The sequence below is a fragment of the Rhinolophus sinicus genome, chromosome 13 (assembly GCF_057876585.1).
Source record: "Rhinolophus sinicus isolate RSI-liver-muscle chromosome 13, RSI-T2T, whole genome shotgun sequence".
In the NCBI taxonomy this organism is placed as follows: Eukaryota; Metazoa; Chordata; class Mammalia; order Chiroptera; family Rhinolophidae; genus Rhinolophus; species Rhinolophus sinicus.
The window spans coordinates 11,620,623-11,647,731 of record NC_142513.1 but is presented as its reverse complement, the minus strand read 5'-3'; the positions used below and the strand labels follow the sequence as shown (position 1 = coordinate 11,647,731).

General features: G+C 40.8%; 1 protein-coding gene and 1 long non-coding RNA gene across 7 annotated transcripts in view; one reads left to right on the top strand and one right to left on the bottom strand.

Annotated features, from left to right (window-relative positions):
* The first annotated feature begins 7,344 nt into the window (after window positions 1-7,344).
* Window positions 7,345-11,197, top strand: LOC148756015 (uncharacterized). The gene is made up of 3 exons (XR_016018160.1): window positions 7,345-7,481; window positions 8,643-8,779; window positions 11,067-11,197. It is a non-coding gene; the product is annotated as an uncharacterized LOC148756015 (long non-coding RNA).
* ZNF334 (zinc finger protein 334) overlaps window positions 8,773-27,109 on the bottom strand; it is a 59,680-nt gene continuing 41,343 nt past the window's right edge. For 4 of the 6 annotated variants that reach the window (XM_074317304.2, XM_074317305.2, XM_074317302.2 and 1 more), the window contains one exon: window positions 11,340-24,906. In XM_074317304.2, the coding sequence (XP_074173405.2) occupies window positions 23,117-24,906 (1,790 nt within the window). In that variant the 3' untranslated portion in view covers window positions 11,340-23,116. Of the gene's footprint in view, window positions 9,199-9,276; window positions 9,414-11,339; window positions 24,907-27,109 lie in introns of those variants that run through there. The other 2 variants (XR_016018159.1, XM_088789085.1) reach the window with 2 other exon arrangements.

The following is a 27,109-nucleotide window of genomic DNA, read 5'->3' as shown; positions in this document are numbered from 1 at the left end:
TTATTTTAAAATGCTTCAGGCTTGATATATATGAGACTTTGTGCTAAGGTCTTTACATAATTTATCTAATTTGAGCCTCACGTTCCTATATGGTATATTCTTTTATTACCTTTATTATACAAATGAAGAAACTGAGGCACAGAGACGTTGAGACATTTTCGCAGGTCTATTTGGGGGAGTGGTGAAGCCAGTATTCAAATCCAGTTCTCTCATTTCCAGGCCTGGATCTTATCTGCAACATTGTGCTGTCTCCCTTAAGACAACTCTCTGCCTCAGATAGAAAGAGAAGAAAAATGACTAACACAGGCGCATAAAGTATCATTAAGAAAATTCATGGTGACTCGGTTCTTTAAGCGGGAAGCCAAGGGCAGGAGGCAGACAGCCAGTCTAGCATCAGCTCTTGCAGGTTGGGGGTTCACATAACTCACGATAACTTAATTTGTGAGGATCATTCTTCCAGGAACTGGGACTTATCGTGTATTTGTGTGAGTAGAGGCGGAGAGAGAGACAGGGGACTTGGAGACCTTGGTGAGCAGTCAGCTGTCAGCCCCAGCAGGAGTGTGCTGGAGCCTCCTTGTAAGACCAGCGCCGTCTGCTGGCATAGGAGATCTTCTTCCAACATCTAAAACCGTGTGTGTGTGTGTGTGTGTGTGTGTGTGTGTGTGTGTGTGTGTGTGTGTGTGGTGGGGGTGCTGTGTGTGCCTGTGGCTTTTGGGGTGGGGAACAGAGGTAGCCTTGCTGACCCAGGACCCCTCTGTCTCACCATCCCTTGCTTCCATCCTTCTAATTGTAAGCCGTACCCTAGTGATCAGAGCCTGGGTGGCGGCTGGGGGTTCCTTTATTTGTCAGCGCTTTCTTTGCTCCAGTAGACACTTCCACCAGTTTTACTGAATTGGTCTGGTTTGTCCAAGCACTGCCATTCGTTGAGAAGCTGATGGAGCCATTATGGAAGAAACGAAGGGCCACTCTTGCCAGAAGGCCTCGCCTTGGAGGTCTGGCTGGGGAGGAGACCATGTACCATGCGAGAGGCTCCTGCTTATGGTAGGGTGACGTCAACCCCCAACCCAAAGTTTATCTGCTATTTCCGTGAACACTTGTTGAGCGCTCAGTGTATGACAGTCACTGGTTATATGGTGATGAGCAAATCAAACACGGTCCCTGTCCTCAGCATTCATCGCCCCACAGGGGAGATAGACAGCAAACAAACACAGAAACGAATAAAGTATGTTATTATAAGCTGTGATAAATGTCATGCTCCCACGATTAGGGCCACTTTCCCACATTCCAGCAAGTAAAGCGGGAGGTCCTGTCTGAGGAGGTGATGATTACATTGAGACGTGATAGATGAAGAGGACTTTTCCAGGTGAAGGGTGAAAGGCAGGGTGCTCCAGGTAGAAAGAACAGCAATGTGGGGAGACCTGGACATAGGAGAGATCCTGACTTGTACTGGGTGGTTGCATCATAAAAGCAAAGAGAAGAGGAGGACGGAGAAGCCAGCTAATGCAGGCCTTGTCAGCTCTGCGGTGAAGCGTTTCCGTTTGGTTTTACGTGTAATGGGAACCCATTAGAGGGTTGTAAGCAGGGGAATGACGTGATTTGATTTGAGTTTTGCAAAAGGATCTTTTGGTGGTTGGGATAAGATTGTGTTGAGAATGGCTAGTAGGATACAAAGATAAAAGCAGGAAGACCAAGTGGGATGTGAATATTATAAAACCTTCACACTCCTAAGAAAAGACTGATTTTCCCCTACCCTAGTAATAAGAAACCACCAGAACGGGGCTTAACCCTGTCTAATAGGTCAATGGCAGCTCACCGCACTGATCCTGCCTCTGAAACCAACCAATCGGTGACAATCTGTGCTTTCAAAGTCAGCTAATCCGCAGCAGATACACTGCAATGAACATGCTTCTAAGTCTGGTGTCGACCCACTCCTGCCTTTGGAACCAACCCGATCCCAAAACCTATATAAGATCAACAGCGTGCTTTGCTCAAGAGACTATGCCTGGCCAGCCAAGCGCTCCTGCACTTAAGGAAGCAGTAAATTCAGCTGGTTGCAGATACTGAGTAAGAGTCTCATCTTCCGACAGAGCTCTTTACGGTCATCCAGATTATGGATGAGGATGGTTTTGTCCTCTTGTCACTGCTGAGGAGGTCCTGCTGACGCACTGGCCCAGGCTTCTTTTGAAGGACACTCTCTTCCTTTGGAGATTGTATGTCTTCAATGAGATGTACGGTCTCATTGTGTCCTGGGGAATGGCTTCCACCTCCAAGGGGATGTGTTGGTTGGGGTCTAGTCAGGAGATGGAAACCACACCAGGAATTTGACAGAGATCAATCAATATAAAGAAGAGTTTACTAGGGACAAAGTTCTTAAGTCGGTACCTTAAAAAAAGGATCAGAAGATCTCTAAGGTCTCACAGAGGTAATGACCACGGGAAGCATCTACCCACCATCTCGAAGGCTGAATGAACAAAGGAAAGACGTGGGGATCATTAAAACTGAGAGACTGTTCCTGAGGTTCCCGAAACTCAGCCCTCTGAGGAGGGGCCACCGGCCAGCTTGTGCTGGGATCCTGAGCTCAGAGGAGGGCCTCTGAGGCTGGGACTCAGCTCTCCAAGGCGGGGCTGCTGCTGGGTCTGCAGGGCCTAAGAAGGCCATCTGCAAACGTGGGAAAAACTGTGAACTGGATCCAACTGGTGATACGAGAAGAAACTGCCACTGCCAAGGTGAGTAAGTGATCCCGGGGTGATGCTCGCAGGACTCCCACAGAAAGCAAACAGGAAGGAGCAAGGCCTTTTTCTCCTCCAGGAAGACCCCCTTTAGCAGAGGCTGGGAGGGAGCTGCTGCAAAGCCGCAATGCAGTGTAGTTCTCAGACCCCAGTGCCAGCAGCACAAAGCAGGGTTTGGAAAGATGGGTTTACTCAGTAAAGGGTTTACTGAGATAGCTCAGTAACCGCACGGGTGACATTCTGGCTCTGTTTCCACTCCATTCAGAGGTTTGTTTTTAATCATTGAATTATCAGAGGGCAGCCTTATTTCTAAGATTTTGGGAAGTCATCTCATTGCTGCCTCGTGTACTTCTGTCAGGTCGCTGCCTCTCTGGTGGCGGGGGCAGACGCACACAGAATTAGATGATTTCCCAGCAATGTGCGATGCCGTCAGTGTAAAAAGGGGGGCAGCGGAAGTGGTAGAATGTGGGGAGCGTTCAGTCTGAAATGGTTCTAAGTCTTGGAAGTGGCCATAGTCCATCGAACGAGGAGTGATGAGGAGCATTTCAACAGACTTGACAAAAAGAGGCCCTGTAAGGCCCATTATACAGAAGAAGAAATTGAGTCAGAAAACTGTCTGACTGCCTAACCCAGATTTCTAAACCACGGCCTTGTGACTCAAGCTTGTAATTTCTTCAGGTTTATCATCCTCTAAAACTGGGATAATGACATCTGTCTTTCAAGGGGGGGCGGTGAGGGTTAACCGGCTTCGTGTGTTGACTAGAAGCAGACAGCCATTTTGGCAGACAGATGCTGGGCACATTCCCACTCCCACTCACCAGGCTTGGAACTTGTAGTTCAAATTCGTGCCTTGGCAAAGTCAATAACACAGTCCATGTCATGGATCTGGGGGTGGGAGGCAGGGGTAGTGGTGTCCTCATGTTGAAACCAAGAACATAAAATCCTTGGATGTCATTGTCTCAACGAATACTAATAATGACAGTGGTGATAATAATGGGAATATCCTTCCACTTAACGAGTGCCTGCTACGTACGTGCCAGGCAGTCTACATTAATTAGTTTGGTTTGTCTATTCATCAAATAGATATTGAGTGTACTACATGCCACTCTTCATGTCCCGTTAAGGCTAATCATCACAGTGACACTGAGTGGTAGGTCATTATTCCTGTTTAACAGAATGAACCCGAGTAAAGAGAGTAAAAATAACCAGCCTATACAATAAGTATCATGAACATCTTTGACAAATGAAAGAGCCCATTGCATCATTGTTTTTCAAAGCACCCCAGAATTCTATAAATTAAAAAGCTTGATTCTTTTAAAAATGAAACTAATTCTCTTGAAAATAAAAACAAGTCTTTTAAAAAGAAAAACAAGTCTTTTAAAAATAAAAATTTCAATAGATGGGTTGAATAGCAAAATGGATTGAAGAATCAATTAGCGAACCAGAAGCTCAAGCTAAGGAATTCCCCCAGGATGAAATACAAAAGAGTAAATTGATGGAAAGTATGAATGAAGTGTTAAGAGACATGAAGGACAGATGCAAAAGTTCCACTGTCTCCTTAATGGGAGCTACTGAATGAGGGAGGAAAACAGAGGAAGGAGAATCTCTGAAGAAAGACAATTATTCAAGACATTTTCTTAGCACTTAAGAAATACATGACCTCTTAGATTGAGAGGACCTAGTTATAGGCCCTCTGCAACGGACAGGAATTACTTCCTGTAATTTACAGAAAGGATGTAAAAAGATGTGTATCTAATACATCATGCTGAAATTTCAGGTTACTAAGGATAAAAAGGAAATTTTGAATATTTCCAGAGTGAGGAAAAAAAAAATGTTCCAGGCTGGAATGAGAATAAGATTGACATCAGTCTTCTCATTTGCACCTTTGCAAGCAAGACAACAACAAACTGCTATCTTCAAAGTTCTCTGTTGAAGCACTTGTGAATTTAGGATTCTTTACCCAAGCTATCAAGCAAATGTGAGAGCATCATAGAGACATGTTAAGACACAAACGGAGTAAAAAAGTTTACAACTCACAGTCCTTGTAGAATAATAGCGTTTCTCAACAGGGTACTGGTGGCATTCTGGTGGATAATTCTTCATTGTGTCAGACTGATCCACTCACTGCTTGGTACCTTCACCACCATCCATTAAATGCCAGTAGCATTTCTCTTTAGTCACTGTAACAGTACAAAACACCCCACATTGGGAAGGGTTGCAGTAGAGCCTCTGGTTGAGAACTCACTGGTGTAAAAGACATATTCCAACATGAGTCCAGGAGGAAAACGTGGGATATAAGAAGCACAGGTAAGCAAGGATAACAGCGAAGTTTATTGTCAAGTCTAAATAAATCCCTTTCCTTATAATAATTAACTAAAACCTGAAATGATAATGGGGAGGGAGAGGTATGAAGTCTGAAAAGGAGGTAAGAGAGAAAAGTAAAAGCACGCTAAGATTCTCATTTTATTTAGTAGGAAAGTAGAGGTATTAACTAACTCTAGATGTTGAGTAAGAATATGCTTCACTGTGTGTTTGTTGAAAATATAAAGATAATAGGAATGGAGTACATATGTTCCAAGTCACTAGAAGAAAAATTAACTGGGAACAAATAAGATGCTATCAACCAGCCAAAAAGCAGGGATAAAAAGCACCATGAAAACAGTGTGTCCAATAGGAAACCCATGGTAACTGGTAGAAATGTGCAAAAATAGCAATAACCATAATAAAGGTGAATAGAGTAAATTTTATGTTAAAAGACAGACCCTTGAATTGAGTAAAAAAAAAAAAAAAGGTCAAAGTGTATGCTGTTTTATAAGAGACAACAAAAACAGAGTAATAAAGATGGAAAATACTGACATGGAAAAAGGTACACCAGGCAAATAAATGCCAGCAAAAGGAAAGGCAAGTGGTACAAGTAATCTTAGCATTAGGCAAAGTAGATTTCAAGGCAAAACTAATCAATATTATTTGATAAGACAAAAAATATCTGTTGAGAAAATATTCCATCTACCAATAAGTTTAGCCTTTATGCTTGCACGCGCCTCCTAAGCTAGGATTGAGATATATGATACTAAAACTGATAGGATTACAGGAGAAACCAACCAATGCACACTTTTGTGGGAAACTTTAATATACCTGTTAGAAATCTACAGAACTAGTAGTCAGAAAATCCAGTACGAAACCTGGAGGATTTGCATACCATGATTAGCAAGCTTTATTGAATAGATTTATATGGAGATAAATGTTTGCCCTTTTTAAACATACATGATAACTTTACAAAGCATCTTTATTTGAAATAATAGTTATTCCTTTTAACCACCCCCCTTTCACTTTTTTCCTTTTCTCATATATGTTTTTTTCCTCCCCTTCCCACCTTTCTATTTGTACCACTTGCTTCTCCTCCTCTCAGGTAACCTTGCTTGCAGAGTAACTATATCCTTTTATATCTCTTTTTCTGCTCATAAAATAGGATGAAAAAAAAATATATATCTAAGTAGATTTCTCTTCCTATCTCTTATAAAATGGAATCATAGTTTATATGTACAGTTCTCTGCATCTTGCAGAAATGGAAGATGGAAGCCCCTGCAACTCAGTTGATGGAAGTTTAAGAAATTCTTTTATTTATTTATTTATTTATTTATTTATTTATTTATTTAATTAGTTTCAGGTGCACAAGACAAAGCAAAACTTAGACGTTTATCATTTATATCCCTCACACTGTGTGAACCCCCCTCCCCCCATCCACTATCCCTCTGTACGTTCCCAAAACCTCTCACCTTCCCCTTATCCCCACCCCCCCGCCCCTCTAGCAACCCTCTGTTTTTCCTCCATGTTTCCAAAACTGTTTCTGATTAGTTCATTCACTTATTCTTTTCTTTAGATTCCGCATATAAGTGAGATCATATGGTATTTGTCTTTCTCTTTCTGACTTATTTCACTTAACATAATGTTCTCTAGGTCCATCCATGTTGTTGCAAATGGTAAGATTTCTTTCTTCTTTATGGCTGCGTAATACTCCATTGTATAAATGTACCACAGTTTCTTAATCCAGTCATCTACTGATGGGCATTTCGGTTGTTTCCAGGTCTTGGCTATTGTATATAGTGCTGCAATAAACATAGGAGTGCATAAAGATTTTTGAATTGGAGTTTTGGATTTCTCCGGATAAAGAAATTCTTTTTTAATGACTGTACAACATGTCATGATATAAAGGTACCACAATTTATTTAACCATTCTCTACCTATGGGTATAGTATACTTTGTTTTTTGGGGTTTTATCGCAACCACAATCACTCCACTTTGAAAATCCACATCCGCATATATCCTGGTGCTTTTATTTCTATGGGATGGATTCTCAGGCGTGGGATTGCTGGGTCAAAGAATATATGAAGTTGCTTTATTTTGATGCACGTTGCCAGATTGCTGTCCAACAAGGTCATAACTACTGTGATATGGTGAAGATGGTCCCTTCCCAGGCGGTAGTAGGTGTCATCCTGCTTCTGATTTGCTAGGCTGGTGTGAGTGAAGTGACATCTCATTATTTAACTTGCATTTCCCTGACTTCTAGGGAAGCTGAACATCTTTTGAGGCTTATTCACCATTTGGATTTGTTCTTCTTTGAAGAGCCCAGTGATGGCTTCTGACAGTTTTTATTCTGATACTAATTTGTTCAAGTTCTTTGTCTATATAGATAGAAACCCTTTACCTGCCATCTGCATTGCAGATGGGAAGAACGATCTTGACAAATGCTAGGTAAGTATAGTGTGTGTTTCCTTCTAAGATTTTAATGGTTTTAGTTTTTAGATTTAAGTCTTTAATTCACCTGGAATTTATTTTTGTTTAAATGATGTGAAATGCGGTTCTGATATTATTTCTTTGGTCTCTATACTACCCAATATAGTAGCTACTAGCCACATGTGGCCATTGAGAACTTGAAATGTGACTGGTCTGGATTGAAATGGGATGTGTGTTGAAAATACACGCCTGATTTCCAAGACTTGATATGAAAAAAAAAAAAAGAATGTAAAATGTTTCACTAAAAACTTTTACACTGATTGCATGTTGAAATCATAATATTTTGGATAAACTGGATTAAGTAAAATATTAAAATTAAGTTCACATCTTTCTGTTTTCCTCTTTTTAATGTGGCTCCTAGAACAAATTTTAATTATATACACAACTTGCATTATATTTCTACTGAACAGCACTATTCCAGATAATCAATTTTGCCAGAACTATTTCTTAAACATTTATCTTTTATCTGCCTCTTGAGGGGTGTATCTGTTTTATTGCTTATGGCAGACATCTGTCTTAATCTTCATTTCCCATCATCTTTTGAATAGCCCTTTTATATTTGGAGAAATTAATCAAACTCAAATTCCCAGCCTCCCTCACTGTTTAGATTGTGTATTTGACCTTTGTGAAATGAATGTGAAGTGAGCTACATAGGGAATTGAGTTCTACATGGAGTTCCCATTTCTGTAGGCCCAGGTGGCGGGCAATAACCTTTGATGGTGGCAGTCCCAGCCGTGGTGTCAAGGTCAAGGTCCTGGCATTGGGGAGATGGTGATAGCAGTGGCAGTTCCTTCATCAGACAGCACTGCGTATGGTTTGGGGTACTGATTAACCTTAAGTCTGGCTTTTTAGCCGTCACTGCAAGATTGTGAGCTACTCAATATCGCTTTAATAATAAACTTGTTTTCTGCTTAATCATCAGAATCAGCTTCCATTGCAATATGGAACCCCATATAGAACTCTGACTGATATACTGGGACTTTGTTTTTCCTCAAAGAAAAGGATTTGGGATTTATTTTTTTCCCTAGTATTTCTAAAAGATCTCCTATCTTAATGAGTTCTGTCTCGCTACTCCCCCGCCCCCCAGCTTATTTTCTTGTTCTTTTTCTATTTCTCAAGGAGGGTGTTGTCTCAGCCTGGATTCCCCAGAAAACAGAGCCTGTTGCAAAAGTTTACATGCTAACACTTCAGAGGAAGTGCAACCTCAGAAACACCAGGTTGGGGGGAAAGTGAAGCAGGGATGGAGGAGGTCAAAGGTAAGAGGGCGTGTTACTGAGAGGACCATGGTTTTGTAACTCGTGCCGCTAAACGTTCAGGCGCACAGTCCACCTTCGGAGAGGTTGTGTGAACTCCTCTGTCTGGGAACATTTCTCGGGAGGAGAATGTGAGCAGAACTGATCCACCGGCTCCTTCCTGCCCCCCATGGCTTACGGTTCAAAGTCCGCCCCCAGGGCATTACCTGGCACATGCCAGCTGTATTACCTGACGTCCTCAGACTTGGCTGGGGAAGCCAGAGCTGTCCCCATCATTCTAGCCAGTGCACAGAGTGGTCTGTCTATCCTTCCTGTCGGGGCTACCCTGGGGCTCCTCAGTCTGTAGGGTCATCATTGATGGAGGCACTGATCTGGCTTCACAACCAGGGAATAGCTTGATGTCCCCTCTAGAGCCCCTCCATCTAGGAATCAAGGCAAGTGATTTAGGTGACCACGGGAGGGGGGGGGAAGAGGCCACAGAGATCTGTGGTGGTACGTACCACATTCCTTGCACCATTCAGATCCGCTTTCACCCTCTCGTAATATCTGGAGCACATATAAGAGCCAGATGCCCTCATTTCTTCCCCAAGAGGAGAGATGCAAGTCAGTCTTTCAAGGTTGTAGCCTGTTGCATTTCCTGAAAAGATTTAAAGAGCGTTAGCAAACCGCCATACCGTTTCCGCAGCTGTAGCTCATTCCAGGGTAGTAACTTGTAGGCCTCATCTTCCTCCGGTGGCACCCACTCTAGATTTTCTTCCCCCATGGCCATCACTTCAACCCAGCTGTGCTGCTTGCCTAGTGGGGTGACCCAGACCTCCCTCAAGGGATCTCAGCCCTTACTCGCCTTGCCCTTGTCTAACCGTGGTTGATGCAATTTACCCACTTGCATGGAAGCCCTCAGAGCTGCCCCAGTGATTCCCGGGGTTGCAGACATACACTCACTCCCATTGTATAGCAGCTCCCCTAGCTTCCTGTGTTACAGGGTGGACTATCCCAGCTGCTATAGTCATTCCTTTCGTTACCTAGTAATCCACTGGCATGAAGACCCCCCAAATGGCCAGGAGGTACTCAGAGGTTGATCCTACCTCCTCCACTCCTTTGTTTCTGGGGACACTACACCATCAATAAGCCGTTGGTTCAATGCAAATACCATATTCTAGAGGACAGCACCCAACCCTAAAAATGCTGTCTCCAAGCTGGTGCCCTGGACAGCCATTCCACCATTCCTTCAGGCTGACCGCTTGGGATGGCGGTGTATATCTTTGCTCCGTAACGTATGTGGGGGTCTGGGGGGACCAGCAACATTGGCACCCCCTGGGAGCCTGTTAGAAATGCAGAATTTCAGGTCCCCCCCCCCACCTACTGAATCAGAATGCGCATTTAACAAGACTCCTGGGTGATTTGTATGCGTGTTAAAGTTTGAGAAGAATTGCTGTGCACGGTAAGACCAACAAATCATGTTCACTGAAGCTGGGCAATGCCTGAGGACAGAGAAAACAAGTGGGAGACAGAGGCGGGGATGAAGAGTGGGGTGTAGGGTATGGCTACAGATTTGGAGCAATGCTTAAACGGAAGCACACTCAAGTTCTAAGTTCTTTTCATTTATCGATGAAGTTACTCAAGGCTTTAAAATTTCCTTTGAGTATAGCTTTTTCTGTGCCCCATAAGTTTTTCAGTGAAGAGGTTTCCCTTTCTTTGTTGTCTAGATAATTTGTAATTTCACTTTGCTTTCCTTTGATCCAAGGGTTACCAAACTGTGTTTCTTACTTTGAATTTCCAAGTGGTTATCGTATTTTGGTAAACTTTTTAAATTATTCACTTTTTTTAATTGAATGATGAGCATAGAAGATTGCCTATGAAATGATTAGTTTATTGAATTTTTCAAGTTTCCTGATGACCAGGTAGATGATTAATTGTGGTAAATGCTTGTGTATGTATAAAAATGTATATTCTGTATTTGAAGGAATATTTATTTATTTGAGTTGGTGGATTCTATTTTTAATTCTATATACCTATTTTTCCCGATCAGAGCTACTGATTTGGAAAGAGATATATTGAAGCCCTCTACTGAAGTTGTGCTTTCATGAGATTCTCTTTATATATCTAATAATTTTTACTTTCTAATATTTGCCTGCTATGTTGTTTGGGGCAGAAAGTTTTATACTCATTACATTCTCTTCATAAATTGTGTAGTAATAATGGCCTTCTTTATCCAGTTTGGAATTTTAATCTTAAAATCCAACTTATCTGGTGTGACTATTGCTACTCCTGCTTTTTTGTTTGTCTACAGATCAACACCAATTTTTGGATCCCAAACACACTGACAGGGCAAGGGTATCAGCATGGTCCTGAGACTGGCTGCATTTACAGGGGTTGTGGTGTGTCCTTTTAACCTTCCTTTTACAAGGTTCCTTCAGGAAAGATGCCCATTGGAATCCTGAGGAGTAGCTCCTAGAACTTAAGTGACGAAGCGGCACCAAATGGCAAAGGGGTGGACTGTAGTGGACACTGGACGTACTGCCCAGAACCCTCTTCAAGAGTGCAGGACTTATTCCCAGGGCTGCTGGGATTGTTGCCAACATATCATCCTTGCTTGTCAGTGCCTGGGCTGAAAACAATTGTCTCACCCAAGTTCTTGCCCTTCCCCAGGGCAGCCCCAGCTCCCCGAATACCAACTTGGGACAATTCTGAAGTGCCACCATAGCTTCAAAGTTCCTCAAGGAGCTGGCTGATGCTTTTATTGAATCTGTACCACAGCCCACTTCCTCACTCTGCCCAAGCCTTCCTTGCCTTTCATAGATGTTGATCCCAAGAGCACCTCCCGTGCAAATCTGTTTCAGAGTCTTTCTTCTAAGAAAGCCAATTATGACAATAGGAGATGGTCCTTATTCTTAAGGGATGAACGCTTAAGACTGAAGTGTCATAATGTTGGTAACTTGTTTTTAAATGATTCAGAAAAAAATGTGTATGTATGTATGTATGTCTAAAAAGAGAAAGAGAGACAGAGGAGCTGTGGCCAAGTCATAACAACTGGTGACTCTAGATGGTTCATATAGAAACATTCGTCTGCCTTTCATGGGGATTTAAATTTGTACACAATACAAAGGTGAAAACAGAATCCCTTTATTCTATTTTTAATAGGTATCTCAGTGGGAGCAAAATTAAACTTGAATGTCCAATCTGCTATTTTTACCTGGGACCTCTTCATTAATTTTAATCTTTTTGTTTGTTTTTCTAATACAGTTATTTAAATCTGTATGTCTTCCTTTGAATTTTCCTTTGGTCACATCTCATTGATTTTTACATTTTGTGTTCTCATCGTTAGTCACTAGAAATAATTTATATTTAGATTTTCTCTTTAACTTGATATATAGTTAAAACAGTGACTTTTGGATATTTGTGTCTGTAGGAGTTTTGTTGGCAATGAGGTTTTTGTTTGTTTGTTCGTTTGGCAATTCTGGTTGATGATTTCTAGTTTTATTGCATTGTGGTCTGTGAAATGGCCTATGTAATTTTTGCATTTTGGAATATGGTAAAATTTCCTCTCAGAATTCTGGGGAATTCTGTTGCTTGAATACATCCTTGCTGCCCTCATCCTTCAATTTAAAACCAACTACTGAACCTTTTTTGAGGCAAGCAGCTTCCGAGGTTTGGGGCAAAAGCAAGATCTAGTACATCCCTGGCACCCAGAAGAAGGGAGTTGGCAGAGAAACTTTCTGACTCGAGGTCCAGAGAGAGCACAGGACCCAGGGGTGATGGTCAGAAGAGCAGTGAAATCTGGGCGCACTAGATCTATGGAAAGCCAAGGACCTCCTGAGGGAGGGCCTGCACCTGTCCACATGAGGTTTCTTTGGGCTCATTGCTCTGCCACTCACAAAACTGTGAGAAGTAACCACGTGTGTTGAATTCTCTCTTCCCTGAGAAAATGGCAGCTGAGGAGAATAGAGAGCAGAGGGCATCCTTCTGGGACCAACAACTTACCAGCTGGATCACCGCGGACGCAGACGCACAAAGACTGAGGGGCTGTCCATTACTCGAGAAACTGACCCTGCTGTGGATCCCCAGCAGCTGAACGTGTGCCCCAGTGAGCCAGCAAAGGAAAATACCGACATGCCTATGAGGACCTAGAAGCGAGAAAGAGAAAGAACTGGCGAACCCAGAAAACAGAGAGGACAATCTGAACAGAAATTGATGGTGAATACAACACCTCAGGGGCTACAAATGCAGTGTGCACACACTCACACTCACTACATAACACACACACACACACACACACACACGTTCTGAATTGAAGGAAAATCTCATGTTGGGATTAAAACTCTCAGGAGACGAATCAAGGGAGAGTGGTCACTGTTGAAACCTGTCCTGAAATACCAAATGGAAAAATAAAACAAAACGTAAATCAAAAATTCAAAGAGAATGCAATCATGAGAGGTTCAAGGGAATGATGCAGGTGACCAAATATTTACATACCGGGGGTGCCAAAAAATGTACACAAGTGGACACTTTGGTCAACGTTACTGAAGCAATTCACCATAATCGAAGTGTCTGGACGCTGGTGGGAACCACTTTGAGCACCTCTTGTAATTGCACAAGTCAAACGTGACTTGTATTCATCTTTTGTTGTTGGTATATGCTGAGTATTACAAATTTAATGCAGTTTTCATTTCTTAAAAATATGTATACATTCTTTTTGGCACCCTCTGTATTTGAATTATTCAATATTGGAATTATTATTATTATTATTGGAATAATGGCAATTCATGACATGGAGGAAATGGAAGACAGGCAATAATTAAACAAAATAATGGGGGAACAATTCCCTGACATTTTTCCAATGAAGACTTGATCTGAAAATTTGAAGGGCTCACCGAATTCCAAACTGAATTTACAAAATACAATACTCACCTTTAGCCATGTCCTGGAAAAAAGGACTGAACTCCCAGTATATATATGAAGCTTTCCAGCTTCCAGAGAGGGAAAATAAGTCACTTACAAAGAAAAACCACGAAACTGGCATTGGAGTTATATTCGGTATCACTGGATGCAAACAATGATTTTGCATCTGCAACGCTGGAAGCAAATGATGATGTAATAATGTCCACAGACTTCTGAGAAAAACAGAAATCTGGAGGGAAAGAGGAATAATAATATGGGACTATGAGCACTGAAGGATCTCAGGTTGGTATTTGGGGAGGGACAGATGGAGAATAAAAGCATTTACATCTCTTTGGGGCTTGGGAGAGTATTATAAATGGGTCATCTTAATGTGGAGAAATAGATGGCATTTTTTCATGTAATGGGAGATTCTATCATTGTGATTATGCATTTTATTCTGAATGATAAGAAAAGTAAATACCATTCTATACAGAACACCAAAATCCGAAAGAAAAAAGATAATAAATGGCTATGTTTTCAAGATAGCAAAAAGAAGAAAAAAGAAGAGAGAAATAACAAAGAAAATAAATAGTAAGACTGAATTGAAATGGAAGGAATAAAATAAAGTCTATGATTTTTACACCAATCTCACATGGGCTGAATTGTCCTATTAACACCCAAAGTCTGCTAAATAGAATTAAAGAACAAAACCTCAGCATATGCTATTGTTGGGAATACTGTATCAGTCAGGGTTGTATGTAACAGAAACCTGAATTACAGTGGTTTAAACAAATAGGAAATTTATTTTTCCTTGTGTAACAAGAGGTAGGTAGGTAAGTGGTGCAGAGCTGGGACAGCCGCTCAGAAACTCTCTGCTCTCTACTGTCCATTCTAGATTCCCCTTACCCTTACCACCTCTGCTGGACACAGTGGGTTACCTGGTGGAGTGTCCCCGACCCTCATCTCTAAGGGATCTGAGCCCTCCCTGGTGACCATGCCATTCTCAATATGAGGTCATGATGCCTGCACCTGTCCACTTACCATCAAAATTGGGCAACTTCTCTGTGTACCAAGCTCAGTCTTTCTCCTGTTGACAGGTCCTGAGGGACCCACCTCTCACTCCATTCAGCCATAGGTATAAGCAGAAGGAGAGGCAACAGGGGGATTGGAGTCTGTTGCTTGCTCATGCAGCTTACTTGGGCCATCTGGTCTTCCTCTGCTGTCTGGATGTACCACTTCCGTCCTGGTACATTTCTGGGCCCACCCGATCTGATGACTTGGTTGATCTAACAGAATCCAACTCCTCGTGGATAGTTCTGGCTTTACAGTCACTGGGTCTCCCATGGTCAAGTGCTCCATCCCCACCCGGGGCCAAGCAGCCTGCCAGGAGCTATTTATTGAAAGGTGTGTAATTCTCTGCTGCAGCTGACATGGCCTGGTTCCAGAATCCCAGGGATCGGAATTGTGGGTTCCCCATTGAGACTTGCCAAAAACTCCACTCAGCAGTGTGTTTTCCCACCATCAATATCTCTAACCCATAGGGCCTGCTAGGTCATATGGCCCAAGTTTTGGGGCCACTTGCAATGCAGCTTAAAGCTGCTGTAGAACACTTTCCTGCTCTGGGCCCAACTCAAAGATGGTGCCTTCATTTCACCCAGTATTTGGATCTGTGAGGTATTCCCAGGTTTGGAATATGCTGCCCTAAGAACCCAAAGGAGTCTACTCAACATGGTGCTTCCTTGTTTGTGGCAGGAGATGAAAGATGCAATAGTTTTCCCCTGACCCTGGAGGGGTTGTTCCAGCAGGCTTCCTGAGAATGTTACTTACTTGGCAGATTCTTCACCTTTGAAGAGTGATCTCACCCTCTGGAGTGCTTGTGTCTTAGCAAAGCCTCCACATTCACCCAGTGCAATCAGCATATGTCATCAACAGAAGGGATCAGTGTGACGTCCTGTGAATGTCCAGCCAGCCCGGGGCTCTTCAGAATATTATCACGAAAGAGGGCTGAAGAGTTAACACGGTCCCGGGGGCAAGACCGTGCATGTATACTACTGCCCATCCACCTGGATGGGAACTGCTTCTGACGCGCTTTCTGACAGGGATGGAAAAGAACACATTAGCCAGACCAGTTGCTGCACGCCCGCACCCAGCACTGTGCTAATCTACCCTGCAAAGATACCACATGTGGCACAGCAGCTGCATTGAGGCTACTGTTTGGTTGCGTTTGCAGTAGTCCACTGGCATCCTCGAAGGTATGTCTGATTTTTGCAGGGGCCAGACTGATGAATTAAAGAGGGTATGACAGGGACTGCATCATTTAGGTTAAGGGTGGCACTAGTTTCTGCCATTTCTCCTGGGATGTGATGTTATTTTTATTTTTTTCTCTTGGCCGGGTCCAGGGGGTCCTGTTTCAGAGGTTTCCACTGGCCTTTCTCACTCTGATGGCTCATACCCTACAGGTCAAGGGATCAACGTGGGAGTCGTGCCAATTACCAATATGATGTCTATCCCAATTGGGACCGGAGAAGTGACCATGGCGTAGGTCAGTGGGCCTAGCGGACTCACTGTAAGCCAGACTTGGGCCAGGAGTTTATGCCCTTCATATGCCCTCAATTAAATCGGAGGTCATGATGAGGATGTTTTGGGTCTCTGGGTATCAATGCCAACTCGGGTCCTGTGCCAATAGTTCTTTAAATGCTTGTGTGTTCTCCTTTGCCCAGCATATGATTCTCTGTCATGGTCTTTCAGAGTCCTTCTAGGGAGCCAGCCTCTCCTCAGTCAGTGTGTTTGTAATCTGAAAACTGGCTCCAGTCTGGAGGGACCGATTGTGACTTTTTGAGGCGTGGCCAACCACCTGATCAGGAAGGTTAAACTGTGAACAATAGGTATCTTAGTGGAGGAGACACAGGGTCACATGTTTCTAGGTATAACATGCATAGGAAAAAGACTAGAAGAAAACACAGCAGACTGTTAGCCATACTTACCTCTCAGTGGTATGGCAGTATTGTGGATGGTTTTAATTTTCTTCTTTAGAGTTTGCTGTATTTTCCATATTTTTGTTCTATAGCAGGTGTACTGTGCCATGCTAGAGATTACATGTGCACATGTGTGTTTTCTCAAGACAGAGGTTGCAGAAAATCTGGAAGTGGTCGTCGACTCCCTACTCCCCAAAGGGTGGGTGTGGATATCCAGCATCACTTAAGAGGTGTCCCCAGGAAAGACGCCTTTTGAATCACTGAAGGTGGCCTCTCCCAGAGGCATGGAAAGGGGTCCCATTGCTTAAGGGACTTTAACCAGCCCGTTTGTTATAAAGGGGACGTACACTTGCCATACAACCCAGTAATTTTACTCCTAGGTATTTACTCAACCGAAAACATATGTTCATACAAAGACTTGCACATGAATACTTATAACAGCTTTATTCATGATAGCCTCAAACTAGACACGACCCAACATCCATTAACGAGCGAATGAATGAACAAATCATGGTATATCTTTACAATGGAATACTACTCAGTAATAAAAAGGAATGGATTATTAATACATCCAACACCACGAATGAGTCTCAAAATAATATGCTGAGTGAAAGAAGTCAGAAAAGAGAGTACATAGTGTTTGATTCCACTGATATAACACTCTCTAGAAAAAAATGCAAATTAATCTCTAGTGACTCAAAGCAGATGAGAGGTTGCTTGGGGTGGGAGGGGCAGGAAACAGGAAGGAGGGAATAATACGAAAGGGCACAGGGAAACTTGTGGGGATGATTAGAACACTGCAGCTCAAGGTTTTAAGTGACAGTGCCCTCCCCAAGGCGGCTTTTTAGGTATTTATTTCCTAATTGTTCCCTTCCACATAAAAATTGAATACCACAGATATACTATATGTTTATGTACTACAGTTCTGAGGGCCACAAACCACTGTAATATCTAAGATTATTTTCAGGCCCCAAGAACCAATTTTCACCCCCTTGGGGGCAATACTGCCCCTATTGAGAATGCAAGACTCAAAAAGAAAAACTTGAAGCAGGCAAGGAAAAAGCAGTATAATTAAAGCGATGTGATTTTATTCTTTGACGGAAACGTAGTGACACATAACTGTGAAAAATGTTTCCCCAGCACTATGCATTAATGTGGGTTAATGAAAATGGGTGACTGAAATGAGAGGTGGGTTTGAAAGGCGGGCAGCTTTTAGAGCAGAGGAGTGGTGGTCTTTCATGTGTGACTAGAGCCCTCTGGTGGCCATTTGCTGAAACTACTTCAGTAAATTAAATGTAACCCATTCATTTACCGGCTCTTTTTCCAGCATCCATGCATCATTGGTGAGCACTAGGCTTGGGTTTGAGGTTTAACAACCGAGTGAGAACCACACAGTGGGAAGTCGCAAAGCTGGCATTCAAAGTCAGGTCTGTCCGAAGCTAAAGCCCATACTCGTCTCCTCTGGAGGTCGAGGTTCATTTATTCACCTATAGATGTACAATGCTCCAGCATCATTTGTTGAAAAGTATGTCCTTCCTCCAATGAATTGCTCTTGTACCTTTGTAAAAGGTACAAGTCTGTTTGTATAAGTCTGTTTCTGGGTTCTCTATTATGTGCCTTTGATCATGTGTCTATCCACCTAACAATACTACACAGTCTTGATTGCCGTAGTTTTATAACACATCTTCAAATCAGCAGACTGATCCTTCCATTTTATTCCTTTTCAAAATCATTTTAGCTATTCTAGTTCCTGTCTCTTTTCATATAAACTTTAGAATAATCTTGCCTATATCTACAAAAAAAATTCCTGCAGGAATATGACAGGAATTGAATCAAGCCTACATATCAATATGAGCAGAATTAACATTTTTATTGTGTTGAGTTTTGCAATCCATGAACAAGGTATGTTAATCCATTTCTCTAGATCTTCGATTAGTATTTTGTAGTTTTCAGCATACACTTTCTGCACATGTTTTGTTAGATTTACATCTAACTACATAATTTTTGAGCAATTTAAAACGGTGTTGTATTTTAAATTTTGGTGTCCACATGTTCATTGCCGGCATATAGAAATACAATTGAGTTTTGTATGTTTACCTTGTACCGATGAACTTGTTGAACTCACTTATTAATTCTGGTAGGTTTTTCTGGATTTTTGTTTTGTTGTAGATTCCCTGGGATTTTCTACTGAGGCAATTATGTCACCTGCAAATAAGGACTATTTTATTCCTTCTTTTCTGATGTGTATGTTTTTCATTTCCTTTTCTTGCCTTACTGCAGTTTAGAACTTTCAGCACTATATTGGATACGAGTGGTGAGAGCAGATATCCTTTCCTTGTTCCCGATCTTAGTGATAAGCATCCAGTCTTTCACCGTAAAGTATGTCAGCTGTAGGTTTTTAATAGATGCCCTTTATCAAGTTCCCTTCTATTCCTATTTTTCTGAGAGTTTTTGTGATGAATTTCAAATACTTTGGTCAAATATTTTTTCTTTATTGGTTGATATGGTCATGTGATATCAACCAAAGATCATTTCTTCTTTAGTTTGTTAATATAGATTACACTGACTGATTTCAAATACTGAGCCATCCTTGCATCCTTGCAATAAACCTCATGGTATATAATTCTTTTCACATATTCATGTCTTTTCATATGGTTAATAATCCTATTTGCTAAGGTTTTGTTAAGCATTTGTATGTCTATATTCATAAGGAATATCATCAGCCTGTATTTTTCTTTTTGTACTGTATTTTTGAAACCTTTTGATTTTGATATCAGCGAATACTAGCTTTATAATATGAATTAGGAAGTGTTTTGTTTAGTTTTCTGGAAGTGTGTAGAATTGGTGTTTTTTCTTCTTTAAACTTTTGGTAGAGTGTTCCAGTGAAATGAGCTGGGCCTAGAAATTTTCTTTTTGAGAGTTTTAAATTATAGACTTTGATAAGTTACGAAAATATAACATTTAAAAAGCTATAAAAAGAGATACCTTCAAAAACACTATAAAAATAGGATTCTAAAAATATTCAACTAACCCACAGGAAAGCATGACAAAGAAAACAGAGAGGTGAAAACAAACAGAAACAAAGTGGCAGAGTTAGGCTCTAACATGTAAATAATTACATTAAATATAAATGGTCTAAATATACCCGTAAAAGACAGAGATTGACAGTGTGGCTAATCATGACCACACTATCCACTGCCAATAAGAAACTCGTTTTAAATAAAGTTATGTGGGCAGGTTAAAAGTAAAAGCAAGAAAAAAGATATAAGGAAAACATGAATTAAAAGAAAGCAGGAGTGAATCAAACTGGAAGTAAAGTGGGTTAAAAAGATCTCTCTGCAGAACTAACGTGGGAGCCAGAGAGACCTGGGTTCAACGCCAGGGTTTGCTACTTGGTTTCCCTATAACTCCAGTAATTTTAAGGGACATTTGTAAGCCTTGTTTTCCTCATCTTTAAAATGGGCACGGAAAGAGAACTTACCTCACAGTCCTGTTTCAAATAGTAAATGTGATGTGGCATGTATACCCTTCCTTCATTACTTGCTGTGTAACAAGATCCTATTCCAGGGGCCTGGGCTGGAAGCAACTCTTGATCCTCCTGTTCAGAGTGTGCAAAATTTGCACAGTGTTATGCTCTGCAGAGACAGTCAAGACTGTGTGACAATGGAAGATTTAGGACAACTTTCAGAGAAGTGAACTGAGCTGAATGAACTGGCAGGAGACAGAATTCACAAGAAAAGTCCTATTATTGGGTGTCTGCAAGGGCACAATCTAGGCAGGAGGGTGTCATCACATCCAGGTGAGAAAATTAAATCTCTAATCCTCTCTAAAGATATACATTATGCTTTCTTTCTTTTTCCCTCATTCTTTCCAGATCGTCACCTTTGGCCTTTAATGATATGCCAATTGCCCTGTAATCTGACATACAAAGTTCAGAAGAGTAATATCGGAAAAACATTATAATTGTTATGGACTGAATGTCCCTCCAAAATTCATGTTCAAATTCGAACCCTCAATGTGATGGTATTAGGAGGTGGGCCTTTGGGAGATGATTAGGTCATGTGGGTGGATTCCCTCATGAATAGGATTAATGCCCTATGAAAATGACCCTCCCTCACCCCTTTCTCCAGGAGCAAGAAGACAGAAGTCTATGCATCAGGAAGTGAGTCCTCAGCAGACACTAAATATGCTGGCACCATGATCTTGGACTTGCCAGCCTCTAGAACTGTGAGAAATAAGGTTCTATTGTATTGTTACAGCAGCCGGAACAGACTAAGACAATAGTATTATTTAAATTTGCTTCTTTATTTTGAAAATTAATAAAATTGGGCTAGAGGCAATGTCAAGATTAGAAGTTGCCCCATTATCAGTGCCCTGCTCATCATTCCACATAAAGTCAAAACAAGGCATACTAAAAAGTTTCTCCCTAGAAATGACAAGCAAGGGGGAACCATCAATCAAAAAGACACACTTGCCTGAAAGCCTTTTTTCTTCTCTGCCCTTTCCGGAATCCTGTGGATTCTCTGACTATAAGGATTAAAAGCATTAGTTTAAGACAGAAAAGAAGTATAGCTGGAACATATTTTCATATCAATATTTCCCTACAAGATCATTTTTGAGAAGAGGCTGAAGAACCTAACAATTAAGAGCACAGTTGGGTTAAATGGTATAATCACAGGATTTACCCTTATGTAGTTACTCTTTAGTGGATGAATGTTAAAACAAACGCACATAGTTTTGCCTCTCCCTTAACTTTCAAACTTTCTTTGTCACCTGGTTTTAGATGCTTTTTTGGGGGGGCAAACCACACATAGTTGGATTTAGTTTTTTTAACCAACTATTAAACTCTGCCTTTGATGTGTGAATTCACCTTGTTTCTTTTATCTGTGGTAATCGATTATTTTTTCATTTTTATTTGTTTACTGTATTTTGATTTTGTTTCTTTTTCACTTTCTTTACTTTTCCTATTTTAGTCAATGTTCATATTATTTTTTAAAAATTTAGGAGAAATTTTACTAGTGAACAAAGGAAAAAATACAATCAAGAAGGGTAGGCCCAAATGACAAGTGGTGTAGGTACCTGAAAAGTCATTACAGAGATTTTTGGATATAGAAAAATAAATGAAAGAAAAAGAATCTTAACTATGATCCTTACACCAAAACATCACTTTTGCTAACATTCAAATGCAATTATTTCAAGCCTGTTTCTTGAAAATTAAAGTTTATGAACAGAAATATATGCTCATGTGTATATATGTATATGCATATATAAAAACATTAAAAGCAATACCTATGTACTCATGATCCATTTAAGAAACATTGAGCTTACTCTCTCCTTAAATGTCAGCCCCTTCTTCTTCCACAAATGTAATTGCTACCCTCGATTTTGTGTTAATCATCCCCTTTTTTCCTTTGTGGTTTTACTTATTGTATGTGTACCCTAAATAATGTACTGCTGAATTCTGTTTTTAAACTTTACATAACTGCAATAACATGGTATCTATATTTTTTAATTCAACATTATTGTTTTAAGATATCATCTTGATGTGTTTTACTGAGGTTACTCCTTTTTATTGGTACATATTATTCCCACTGTATGATCATACCAACATTTATTTACCTAGTCTATCATTAATGGGCATATGTTGCTGTTTGTTTTTTTAATAATATTACATAAAGCATTGCAATGAACATTCTTGTAATGTGTGGTGACAGATGTGCAATTTTTCCTAGGGCAGTGTTTTTCTGTGAGGGAGTAAATGGCATTCTGGATGAGCCTCTTCATCCTGTCCTTTCACTAACACGTTTCAGGGTGTTTAGCATCTTTAGACCTCTGACCTACTAAAAGCTAGTAGTACCCTCAGTCATAGTGACAACCAAACCATCCCAATATTTTCAAATACCTTTTAGGATGTCCACTTGAGAACTATTGTTTTAGGGTATGTGTCTAGAAGTGGGATTGTTGGGCCACAAGTTATTTGATTGCTCGATTTTCACTTATTGTTGAGATGCAGAGACAGTGGTGGGTTCCCCTATGCAAATCCAACATACACATTATTCATGTCATATAGCACAATCATGTACTATACACCTATATGTAGCCCAGTATGCCTCTGACTTTTCACATGTCTTTAATGCTGTTGTGTCAATGACATAAATTATTCATGCTTTTACAAAAGCGCCACATTTCACATTCTAAGAACAAAATATTTTGTTACCTTTTCTGTAATAAGTTTGGTGTCACATCTGACATATGACTTCTAGTTAAACAATATTTCTACAAGAACATTTTAATCCATATTCCTTAAAATGACATACTCCCCCTCAATATCTTTGAATACTTGTTGAAAGCTTTCACGCATTCAAAGCATTCATAGGGTTTCACTCCCGTATTAATCTGCTAATTCCAATTAGCTATGACCTATTGATAAAGACTGTCCTGCAAGGGTTGACATCTTAGCGTTTCTGCTCTGCAATTTTGCTGATGTTCAATGAGTCTGAGTTGGAGATGCAGGATTCTGCACGGAGAGAGCGTTGATGGGAGCTTTCTTCTTGTGTGTTTTTCTTTGATGTTTGGTGAGGGCTGACCTCTGGCTGAAGGTTTTTCTACATTCATCACATTCATAGGGTTTTTCCCCTGTGTGAATCCTCTGGTGTTTTGTGAGTGCTGACTTTTCATAGAAAGTTTTCCCACATTCCGGACATTTGTAGGGTTTCTCTCCTGTATGAGTTCTCTGATGCACAACGAGGTTGGATTTCACACAGAAAGATCTCCAGCATTCATTACATTTATAGGGTTTCTCTCCTGTGTGGGTCCTTTGATGTTGAGTAAGGTTTGACTTCACGCAAAAGGTCTTCCCACATTCATTACATTTATATGGTTTCTCTCCTGTGTGAGTTCTCTGATGCACCGTGAGGGCTGACTTCTGGCAGAAGGATTTTCCACATTTGTTACAGTCATATGGTTTTTCTCCTGTGTGAGTTCTCTGATGTTCAGTGAGGTTGGACTTCACAAAGAAGGATTTTCCACATTCGTTACATTCGTAGGGTTTTTTCCCTGTGTGTGTGCTCTGAGGTTGAGTAAGTTCTGTTTTCTTATGGAAGCTTTTTCCACATTTATTACTGTCATAGGTGTTCTTTCCTTTGTGAACTCTCTGATTTTGAGTGAGGTGTGACTTCTTACTTAAGATCCTCCCGTTTTTATTGCACTTATCTGTTCTTTTCCCCAAGTGCGTTCTCTGATGTTGAGCAAGTTTTGACTTCTCGCAGGAAGCTTTCTCACATTTACCACCTTCAGAGCTTTTCTCTCTTGTGTTAACTCTCTGACTTTGAGTGAGGTGTGACTTCTTTATTGCTTTTTCACTCTCATTACACTCATTGGGTTTTTCTATTGTGTGAATTTTCTGATATTGAGTAAGGCATGACTTTTCATGGAAGGGTTTCCCACATTTATTACAGTCACAGATTTTCTCTCCTGTGTGAGTTCTCTCATTTTGTGTGTGGTATGACTTCTGCAAGGCTTCTTTACTTTCATTATACTCATCAGGTTTTCCTCCTGTGTGCATTCTCTGATGTTGAGTAAGATTTGACTTCTTGCTACAGGATTTCCCCAATTTATTACACTCAGAGTGTTTCTCCCCTATGCAAGTTCTCTGGTGTGCATGATTTGACTTCATGCATGAGGACTTCCCATTTTTACTGGATTCATGTGACTTCCTTTCCCTAAGGGTTCTCAGACAAGCATTAAACTTTAACTTTTGCATGAAGGTTCTTCTGTAATCATTACTTTCAAAGGGTTTCTCTCCTGTGTGAGTTCTCATATATGTAACATAGGCTGTTTTTTTATGAAAGGCTTTCCTACAATTATTATATTCAAGAAGCAGCTGCAAATCTGAATTCTTCTGATGTTGAATAAAGTCATCATTATGACAGTGGGATTTCTTCTTTTGATCATTTTCACAGGACGTGTCCCCTGTATGAATTTTCTCATGCACAGTATCAAGGAATCTACATCCATTGAAATCACCACACTTTTTTATTACATGGCTTCTATTACAAATAATTAATTCTGAAACACTTTTCAAGCTTGTTCCAAATGAGTCACATTTATGGGATATCTTTCTTGAAGGCACTGGATTTGTGGCCACATTAAATGCTTCTCCTAAGGCCTTACTTGTCTCCTTCATCAATGCTTTGTTCTTGATGAATAAAGCTTGCCTGGCATGTTTATCTTCATTGTCTTGGCTTCTCTCTTTCACGTTATTGACTTTCTGGACTTCTAGAAATATTAAAAATTAACATACATTATGACTCATAACACATTTCTTAAGGAATAGGGTTGTACACAAGTACCCTATGTTGAGTTGATTTTCAGGTTTTGGACACAGTCTCCTGGGATGAAAGAACTCCTAAGCAAGCATGTTATACTCTTTTGATTTGGTAACATGAAAACAAAGACAAAAAAACCCCATCATACTACAGTAGAAAAATAAAGAGAAAGCTGAAAATTAATACAAGTAGCTTTGGCTTGTTACAAATATGACCTTAAAATAGATAGAGAGTTTGAAATAAAACACAAGGAATGGTGAACTGAGAACAAAGGATGTAGGAAAACAACGGATCCAAGGATGGAGGATAGGCAAAGAATGGGGCAAAGATAAGGGACACTGAGTAGGGAGCTTGAAGGGCGATCGAGGGAAGTGTCAGAGCAAAGATTAAGTGAGGAGGCAGATTACAGACTAGAACCTTAGCCTTCTCTCCCCCGTACTTTTTAATTACTGTCGTGGGATCCTTAGTACAGTCCACACGCTTCCAACCTCTTCCTCCTCTTTTCCATTCTGTAGACCAACTCCCAACTAAACTTATGAAATTATTAATTTCCCCTGGTCTAATGGTCCGTCCCATTGCTCTGGCTCCATCTCTCCGTACAGCGGTGATACAGACAAACAATGTCCAAAGACAACGTTAAGACACATGAGAGGACACACCATGCTCACAACAGGATCCGATCCACCTCTATATTCTGATTGATGGCGCTATCATTTGATCTAGTAGGTTAATCAATAGTAACCTGTCCTGACAACCCCACTTTCCCCACTTTGAGTCTGTCGACTTATTTTACCAACTGATTGTGTCTTGTCACGATACTAATTTTTAAATTCTACTTTTATATCATGTTTTGTCTTCTCTGATTTCTCTTTCTATGAGAACTCAAGCACCTGGCTATTCAACTTGGTCCTAGAGCCTTTATTAATTTTTGTCTTTAAAATGTTTGGCTATGGGCGATTCTTATTATCCTCTGCTAGTCTCATTTTATGCAATAACATCAACTGTAAGCTTAAAAACTGATGACTTTTCTGTGGCAGATAAACCAGAGTCAAGATGCTAGCAAGGAAAATTTGATATTGAATGTTTATACTAGTTTCTTGCACCTAAATTCACAATGCATGTTCAAATGACCATCCCACAAGTCTACAATATTGTCAGCTCCTACCAAACCAGGGTGTTTAATTCCATACCTTGTGCATTTTCAACCACAGACTCACTCTCACGTTCTTCGCTGAGTTAGCACATTCCATTCTTAGCTCTACCCAGAACCTAAGCATCCTTCAGGGTAATGCTACTTTCCCATTCTTTAAAAAATCTCTTCACCATTTTAAGTCCCCTTTGTGGTAAATATTGCAACTAAATAGTGTCTGTACAATATGTTCTGAGACTATTTCCTAAGCACTAGTTTATATGGTGCTTTCTCTCTACTTCTACTTTCATAATTAAGGCAGATTTCCATTTCTTTTGGCAGTTTTTCCACCATTTTTTGTTTTGTTTCTTTTTGTTTTCACATTTGGTATTTCAGCTGCCTTCAACCTACAATAAATATAGAGCTGACTTTTTTTTTTTTTTTACTTTCCTTGTGGCGTTTGGATGATTTCCAGGAAAAGGAGGGACAATGCCAACTTCACATTTGCATCTGCATAGTGGAACTCACTCCTTTCTTCTAGAAACACTTCGTTCACGTGGCTTCTGGAATACCACTGTCTCCTGGCTCCGTCCCTACATACTGGGTCCTTCTTCTCAGTCTCTCTTGCTAGAATCTTGTGTCTTCTTGACCTCCAAATGTAGTGCTTAAGGGTGGGGTCCTTGACTTCCTCTCTTATCTATTATCTCACTGAGCGTAGAATTCAGTCTTTACCAGGCCTGTAAAGTTCTCCCCCCAGCTAAGTCTCTGCCATCGTTTGCACCTTTCTCCTCAGGAAACCCTCTTTGGTCCTGACTTCCGTGCTCTTCCCTGATTCCACCATGTCCACCCCCATCTCAGAGGCTTGGAACTTGCTGTCTCTGATAACTCATGGCTCACGCCACCCCTTCATTCTAAACTCCATTCCACATTTTTTGTTCAAATGTTCACCTCCTCAAAGAGGCCTTCCCTGACTTCCCTTCCAAAACATCACTCCCTGTCAGTCTCTCTCCTCTTCACCTGACTT